This window comes from Nannospalax galili, unplaced genomic scaffold (assembly GCF_000622305.1).
Source record: "Nannospalax galili isolate Female #2095 unplaced genomic scaffold, S.galili_v1.0 scaffold541, whole genome shotgun sequence".
NCBI lineage: Eukaryota > Metazoa > Chordata > Mammalia > Rodentia > Spalacidae > Nannospalax > Nannospalax galili.
Genome location: NW_008345054.1, coordinates 1634628 through 1643110, shown reverse-complemented (window position 1 = coordinate 1643110; position 8483 = coordinate 1634628). Strand labels below are relative to the sequence as shown.

At 43.5% G+C, this 8483-nt stretch overlaps 1 protein-coding gene across 2 annotated transcripts in view; it reads left to right on the top strand.

Annotated features, from left to right (window-relative positions):
* The window catches only part of Kcnj1 (potassium voltage-gated channel subfamily J member 1), a 34401-nt gene extending 26140 nt beyond the window's left edge, over positions 1–8261 (top strand). The window contains exons 1-2 of one of the 2 annotated variants that reach the window (XM_008841368.1): positions 4907–4942; positions 6997–8261. In XM_008841368.1, coding sequence (XP_008839590.1) covers positions 4907–4942; positions 6997–8136 — 1176 coding nt within the window. In that variant the 3' untranslated portion in view covers positions 8137–8261. Of the gene's footprint in view, positions 1–4906; positions 4943–6996 lie in introns of those variants that run through there. The other variant, XM_017800188.1, reaches the window with a different exon arrangement.
* The last annotated feature ends 222 nt before the right edge of the window (positions 8262–8483 follow it).

The window sequence follows — 8483 nt, the reverse complement described above, 5'->3', positions numbered from 1 at the left end:
GTGTGTGTATGTGTGTGTATGTGTGTGTGTGTATGTGTGTGTGTGTGTATATGTGTGTGTGTGTGTATGTGTGTGTGTGTTGTATATATTGTGCTTGCACGTGAATGTGTGGGTATATTGTGGACACACGTGTAGAGGCTAGGAGAGGACATCTCCTGTCTTCCACTTTATTCCCTTGAGACACGGTATCTGAAGGGAATCTGAAGCTCATGTGAAGCTTGCAGTTTAGGCTGGCCATTAAGCTCCAGGGATTTATCTTCCTGTTTTCCCCCAAATGCTATGGTTACAGGCACATACAGCCATGCTTGGCTTTTTTATGTGAATGCTGGGGATTTGAACTCAGATCTTTATGTTTGCACAGCATGCATTTTTACTCCCCATCCCCAGGCCTTAGCTAGCCTGACCTGTGCTGCTGAGAGGGCTCTTGTCCAATGATGTTTTATGACACCATTGTCAATAGGAGACCAGCGAGACCTGGCTGTGGGCACCAAAGGGCTGCCTTCTCTTCAGAACGTGCATGGCAGTTGATGCAGGTCACAGTCTGGTTAGTGTCTGTGCTAGTTTGTTTTCTCTTGCTATGATAAACACCACAATCAAAAGCAACTTGGGGAGGAAAGTGTTTGTTTCATCTTACACTGCCAGGTCACACTCTGTCTTTGGGGAAAGTCAGGGCAGGAACTCAGGCAGGAGCAGAACCAAGGAGGAATGCTGCTTACTGGCTTGCTTCCCCTTGTTTGCTCGGCTAGCTTTCATATAAGAAAGCCCATGCCCACCTGCCTAAGGATGGCACCACCCACAGTGGGATGGCCCCTCCTATAGTTGAGACACCCTCTGGGCTATGTTATGTTGTCAGTTGACACTAACTAGAAGAGTCTATGGAGCAGAAAAGCAGCTTCCTGCCTGAGTGCCAGGTATCCAATCAGTCTTGCTAAGGGTCACTGCCCCACCACCCCATCCTATTCCCACCTCTCTGAGATTAGGATTAATCTTGATTATTGGCCAGTCCTTCAGGAAAACATAGATGCCTTTCTCAGGTCTTCTATTTCCCATCAGTATGTGGGCGCTGAAGCCAGCACTGTTTATAAACATAGTGTATAGCCAGAACCTGCATCCTTCTCTCTTGGAAGCCTTTCCTGCCTTGGTGTGGTCTCTAAAACAGCCCATCTGGCTGTGTGGTGGACCCATGGTGGCTGGAGTCAGTAATACTCAGGTAATCTACTGTGCTTCTTCCAGTTTGGGCCACTGTTCGTCACATGTTTTAGGGACTTTGTATATGCTGTTGTACCATCTTCGGAAGGATGTCATTAGCACCATCTCACAGGTGAGGAAACTGAGGCCCAGAAAGGCAAAGTGACTTGCTAGTGACTTGCTCAGTTCACCTGGCCACTAAGTGGCACAGTTGGACCGTCCAAGTCTGGGCCTTCCATGGACACAGGCTGGAACATTTCTATTCTGCCGAACTCCTGGTCACTGCCTGTTCTAGAAAGATTCCCAGCTCAGGCCACCTAGCTTTCTTCCCATAACTCCTTATGCAGAACACACCAACTCATTCAGATAATGGGGCTATGACTGGCTGGCCTCAGAGACACCTATAAAACACTGTGCCTCCAAGGGCATCAGTACCATCTGCTTTTGTATCTCCCTTGAGATTATTCCCAAGCTCCCTTCTAGAAGGAGTGAGGAAACTAGAGATGATTTCAGAAGTCCAGTTGTTGTTCTTGTTGAGACAGGGTCTCCCTGTAGCCTGAACTTGCTATGTAGATTGTATAGACCAGGCTGGCCTTGATCTCACAGACCTGCCTGCCTCTACCTCTGGAGTGCTGGGGTTAAAAGTGTCTACCACCACACCAGGCTTCAGTTACATGATTTTGTTTGGGCTCCTTAGTGAAGGTGGGCTGTAAAGGCCAAGCGTGACACACAGCCTGGTAGGTCTTGTCTTTGGTGCTTGTCAATCACTGATTTACTTCTCTGGGAACAACTGGGGAACATGGACTGTTCCTTCTTTTGTGTATCATGGCACCTGGTACTTAGCGGATGGCCAATAAACAGAGAGTGAACTCACTTCAATTGATTAGGATGGTGCAGAGAAGGGCTCAGAGTCCCAGCGAACCCATTGTGGCAGAAGAGCCTACGAGTTGCTTGTTGATTCAATTGATTCTTGGCCTGAAATAAAGCAGTAAAATTTCATAGAAACTTAAATTTTTTCTGTACCACAGTTGCCAGGGGACTAGACAAAATCATCTGATGTCTGCTTTTAGGCCACATAGCTCATATTTCCTACCTCTAACATAAAAATACTTTGAAGTTAACAGAGCTTGAGTAAGAGCTGTGAGAGGTTTAGCTAAAAGGAAGACTGCAGTAAAGGTCTTTCTTGTTTTTGTAGAGAAACAATAGCCCCTGTAATTTGAACTCAGGGGAAATACAAGCGGTGACCCTCCTTTCTCACAGTGGCCACTAAGCAGTCAGGGATGGGAGGGAGGCAGACTGATGAGTGTGCTCTAAAGAACCTAACTTCATCATGGAGTGCTCTTGGGTGGGTGCCTCAAAAATAGCTTCTGCATGTAGGTAGGCTCTTGAAATTTTAGCAGTGAGATGAACTTGAGAAGCCTTGTGAAGCTGAATTGAATGTTATATGAAAATAGAGACTTTTGTTTGTTTGTTTGTTTGTTTGTTTTTTCTGTCTTTTGAAGCAGGGTCTCCCTTAGCCCCAGCTGTCCTGAAACTCACTATGTAGACTATGGCCTTGAACTCAGAGATCCGCCTGCCTCTGCCTCCCAAGTGCTGAGACTACAGGCATGCACCACCATGCCCGGCTAAGACTGTTATTTTTATAAGAGACAAGAAGATTCAGGAGAAACGTAACTTTTTTCTTTCAAGAACTTGTTGGACCTTTAAGCAGAAGAGTTTCAGACTGATCTAGAAGAGTGACTTGTCTCTGCAGCTCCACCAGGATGGGAGTTCTTTCTAGAACGAGCAGATCTACAGCAAAGATAGCAAATGGCTACTCGGGCTGAGTGGTCTGGCCCTGGCCTGCCTTTCTAGCCCTAGGCTGTGTTAAGTTCCTCCATCACTCTAGTATGTGTTTCTCTTGATCTTCTTTCTGCTCCTGTGTGCTTTATTTCCTCCTGTCACCCCTGCCTGGGCCATACACACAATCCAATGCAGTGTAGTCTCTACTGTGCACCCCACATAGGAATACCTCTCATAGACTATCTCCAGCGGAGGGGGAGCTACCCGCTGCTAAGCAATATGGTAACAGCCAGTTCTCAACTTTTACATACATACTGATTCATTTATTTATCACAGCTCAGCAGGTGTTTACAGAGTTCCTACAGAGTGGTGCTAAACTATCTTCCGCGGTTGGCCTCTGTGTCACTGTTTACCTTTAATAAATGTTCTCCTGAGGGTACCTGCTGTTTTGGTGACAGTTCTCTGTATTTGCTTGTGAACTTGTGTGCATCCCCTTCCTCAGCCCCCCCCTGGATGCTGCATGCTGACAAGCACATTGTCCGTGTGGCCATCGATGACTTCTGTGATGCTCGGCGCAGTGACTGGTGTGCACAGTAGGGCCAAAACATCACCGTGAAATAATGATAGATAAATATGTTAATATATACCGAAAGGCAGCGCGTTTGCAGCCAGTTGAAATCATTTCTCACTGGGTAGATCCACAGTGAATGGAATCGTGTAGAAAATGTTTTCCTTTGGCATTATAGTAACTACATGAGTTGTGACTGGCAATGTGCTTCACTCAGCTTCCCATTTGACTGTGAGCCCCTTGAGAACAGGATGAGCTCTGTCTTTGAAATCCTACAGAATAAGCAGACAGTCAATGAGTGGGAAATGTAGGAAAATATCTTGTTTTCTGAGAATGTTCTATTTATAGAACAAGAATGTTGGGCCAGAACGAACAGTGGTAATAATATAATCTACTTGTTTTGCCCAGCCACCTAGGATACCTGGGTAAATATTAGCTAATGTGCAGCCCTTTGCTTGCTATTAAGATTTACTGATTTCAATAGAAAGAAACCTAAAAGCCAGGCATTTATATAACCCAGACACCAGCGACAATCTCTAATCACCCAGTAGTTCATAAATGCACATCAGCTCTGTCTGTGGTTAGATTAAATGTTCAGCAAAGTAGGATCTGTGTGATAACAGATCTGCCTTGAGAATGGTGGGTTTGGTTAGAGGATGGATTTGCCTCTACCCTTGCACTCTCTTAGTTCTCATCACTCAACAAACAAATCAACAACACTGGCTAATCCAGTCCATGTAAAACGCACCTCCAGTAAAGGCCAGTTTTTCCAGATTAAACCCCACAATAACAATAAAGACTTCTTTTATATCTCAGTTTCTTACATAACAGCGGTTGTTGTATAAAGAGATTAATGTGGTATCTTGTTTCTTCCTGGTATGATCTTACCCTTGTCTGACAAATGTGTTCCTATCTCTTTTTCTCCATCCATCTGTATCTTTGTGACCACTTGGAAAGTTTAGTATGCAGTACGGTCCAGAAAACTGGCTGGGAGATTGGTGATAACTAACTGTTTCTAGCCAAAAGTTATTTGGCATGGCTTAGGAGATCATCAAGGGAGTTATAGAGCGTGGCAAAGGAGAGGAGGGCCATGCTGGGATCCAATCCACGTCTGCTGCCCTGGACCTCAGCTGGTAGTTTGTCATGTCTTGGCTTGACGGTATTCAAGCCATGTGAGGTCTGAGAAAAAAATACATACACATATATATAGATATACCTAGCTCCAGGTTTGGTCTGAGAACAATCACTTGTGTTGGTTTAAGCCACACAAATCCACATTTTAAGCATTTCAGACTAATCCAAATTAGCACATGTCTACCAGCTGAAGCTTAAGATTCACTAGGCTGGGCCTAAAAGAAGTCAGCCTCCATGGATGCTTCAGATCGGAGTATGTTTAGAGTCTTGGTAAGTGCAGACAATTTGGGGAAAACACTGTGGGTTTCTGGCTGCTCTTGTTTCACCTCTCATAAGGCCAGGAAAGTAATGTTTTATTTTGTTAAGGTAGTTATGGAAACCCAAACTTGCTGGGGTACTTCTTGACTTTACAGAAATACTCTTTACCTTCAAGAGTGAAGCAGATGTCAAGGAGGCTGGAGCAGGGTGGTGGGGAAGAAAAGCTTGGAAGCTTATTTTAGAAGTCCTCTTTGGAATTATAATGTGTGATGAAGAGGATGGGGATTCCAAAGATAAATGTTGGTTTTAGAACTGGTAATTGAAGGTATGGCCCAGGACACAGCTTTAGTTGCTGTGAACCTAGGAGGGAACATCAATCTTCAGTTGGTACAGCCTAGGCTATATCCTGGTGCATGTGTAATGGAAGGGAACACCTGGGGAAGGAGATCATTTGCCCTCTCTGTGCCTCACTTGGGGCTATTCCTTATCTGATTCTTGGGGACTTGAGGTGAGCGGGGTTGGGCAGGGCCCTAAGTGTGCAGAGTGTCTAAAGCTTTCTTGGTAGCTTTTTCTTGTTCTTATTTTTAGAGCTTGGTCTTTACAGCTCAAATCACCACTGTGGCTGTGGTTTTCTTTTCACCTCTTCTACTTGGTGTGGCCTGTTGTGTTTTTACCTGGGTTAAGGCCAGGAACAAGACCCTGAGGAATATCACTTTTGTTTAAAATGTGTCAGTAAGCTGGTTTCGCTTCCTAGTTTTTATGAATAAACACATTTTTTGAAGGGGGATTTTGAAGTCTATTTTTAAAAACATCTTTGCATTTAATGAAAAATACCACAAAGACAATGCTCACCATGGTGGGCACACCTTGATTTTCTTTGCTGTAGGGGAAGCAGCAGCCTATTGCGTACAACCCCTGAGTTTCACTGTTGTTGGCTGTTTAGGGGAAAGTCCCTTCACTGTTTTGCTGGAAATTGTAAAATCTGTCCGCAATAAGAAACCCTTGAGCAGATTTTGAAGAGCTTGGTCCGTTCATTGCATTATTCCACGTGTATTGATGGAATAAACAGTAAGTACTCACAGCCTGTGCTGGCGGCTAAGATCTAGGAATGAGTGAGGCATGGTTCTACTTTTATGGAACATTAGTGAAGTCCATGTTCATCAGTCCTGTGGCCACCCTCATTGTATTTCTTTTGGAAATTTTGGCAGACCATGGTGACAGAGTAGGAACAGGCTTGTAGCTCCTCAGAGTAAGCCTCTGAAGTCACCTGGTGGGTTGTAAGCTCTGTGAAAAAAAAAATTTAACCAGTATTTGTCTTCAAGTGTTTCAGGAAAGCCTAATTTTTGGATAGGAAATTTGATAATTGAGGCACAGTGTGGCTGAAATTTTCCTAGACTGAAGGCAGCGAGCCTTGAGATTTGGTTCTGGCCTTCCTGGTTAGGTGTATGACTTTGGAGAAGTCATTTAAATTTTCTAAGTCTTGGTGCCTTCATTTGATAATGAAGGAGTTGAACTGGGTCAGGCCATCTCTCAACATAAGTACTGGAAGAGGCAGACAGACAATGTCAGTAGAATATTGATATGCATTTCCTTTTTTCAATTGCTTATTTTTATATATCACAAAAATAAACAGTGCTCCAGGCTTATGATTTCACAAAAACTATTGTTTAGCAGAAGGCTAAATTAGCTTTATTAGAGGGTGACTATTTTAATAACAAATCCAATAAGTAAAAATACAGATTATATGGGTTATCATATTTTTAACATCCTATGAGGCTGATTGAAGTCAGAGGATACTTGAATATATTACCTCTTAACACCTTTCCACTTCTGTTTCTCTGTCATTAATATTTTACTTAAGCATCATGGCCCTCCAGTGGGAAGTTAGAAATTCTGTATGGTTTAATCTGACATCCAGAACGAGCTAGTTGGTTTGTGCAAATGACCGATAAGCCTGGACATTTTGAGAGATCTTTTCATAGTTAGTTCAGTCTGTGTCTGGATCATTTAGCTCACTACGGCTACAGCCGTAATCTTATTTTTGTTTTCCTCTCATGTGTTTTCAGGTCAGGGCACTGACAGAAAGGATGTTCAAACATCTTCGGAAATGGTTTGTCACTCACATTTTTGGGCATTCTCAGCGACGAACAAGGCTGGTCTCCAAAGATGGAAGGTGCAACATAGAGTTTGGCAATGTGGATGCACAGTCAAGGTTTATATTCTTTGTGGACATCTGGACAACTGTACTTGACCTCAAATGGAGATACAAAATGACTGTGTTCATCACAGCCTTCTTGGGAAGTTGGTTCCTCTTTGGTCTCCTGTGGTACGTGGTAGCCTACATTCATAAAGACCTTCCAGAGTTCTTTCCACCTGACAATCATACTCCTTGTGTGGAGAACATCAATGGCATGACCTCAGCTTTTTTGTTTTCTCTGGAAACTCAAGTGACCATAGGCTACGGATTCAGGTTTGTAACGGAACAATGTACCACAGCCATTTTTCTCCTTATCTTCCAGTCTATTCTTGGAGTGATCATTAACTCTTTTATGTGTGGTGCCATCTTAGCCAAGATCTCTAGACCCAAAAAACGTGCCAAGACCATTACATTCAGCAAGAATGCAGTGATCAGCAAGCGTGGTGGGAAGCTCTGCCTCCTAATCCGAGTGGCTAATCTCAGGAAGAGCCTCCTGATTGGAAGTCACATATATGGCAAACTTCTGAAAACCACAATCACTCCTGAGGGAGAGACCATCATTTTGGATCAGACCAATATCAACTTTGTAGTCGATGCTGGCAATGAAAATTTGTTCTTCATCTCTCCACTGACAATCTACCATATCATTGACCACAACAGCCCCTTCTTCCACATGGCAGCAGAAACACTTTCCCAGCAGGACTTTGAATTGGTGGTCTTTTTAGATGGTACAGTGGAATCCACCAGTGCTACTTGCCAAGTCCGCACATCGTATGTCCCAGAGGAGGTGCTTTGGGGTTACCGTTTTGTTCCCATAGTATCCAAAACCAAGGAAGGGAAATATCGAGTGGATTTTCATAATTTTAGCAAGACGGTGGAAGTGGAGACCCCTCACTGTGCCATGTGCCTTTATAATGAGAAAGATGCCAGAACCAGGATGAAGAGAGGTTATGACAACCCCAACTTTATCTTTTCAGAAGTTGATGAAACAGATGACACCAAAATGTAGCAGTGGCTTTCCAACATGAGAGAAGTCTTCCAAGAACCTGATGGCTAGACATGTTATGAAGCAACCAACAGTTTGGGGTGTGAAAGCAGGATGTGAACCCCATGACTGTGACCCTACAAGACTCAAAGCCCTACAGGTTACAGTAATGGAGCATGTGAAAGAAACTGGCACATGGAAGCCATAATAACTTGCTTAGAATCTTGACTAATACTATTTGAGCTCATTCAATCTTGATGGAAACAAAGTCATCAAAATCTAATAGATAGGCAAGAAGATATTTTTTTAAAGACTCCTTAAAAAAGTTAGGTGTTTTACATAGGATCAGGGAATAGCTATATTTTCATTTT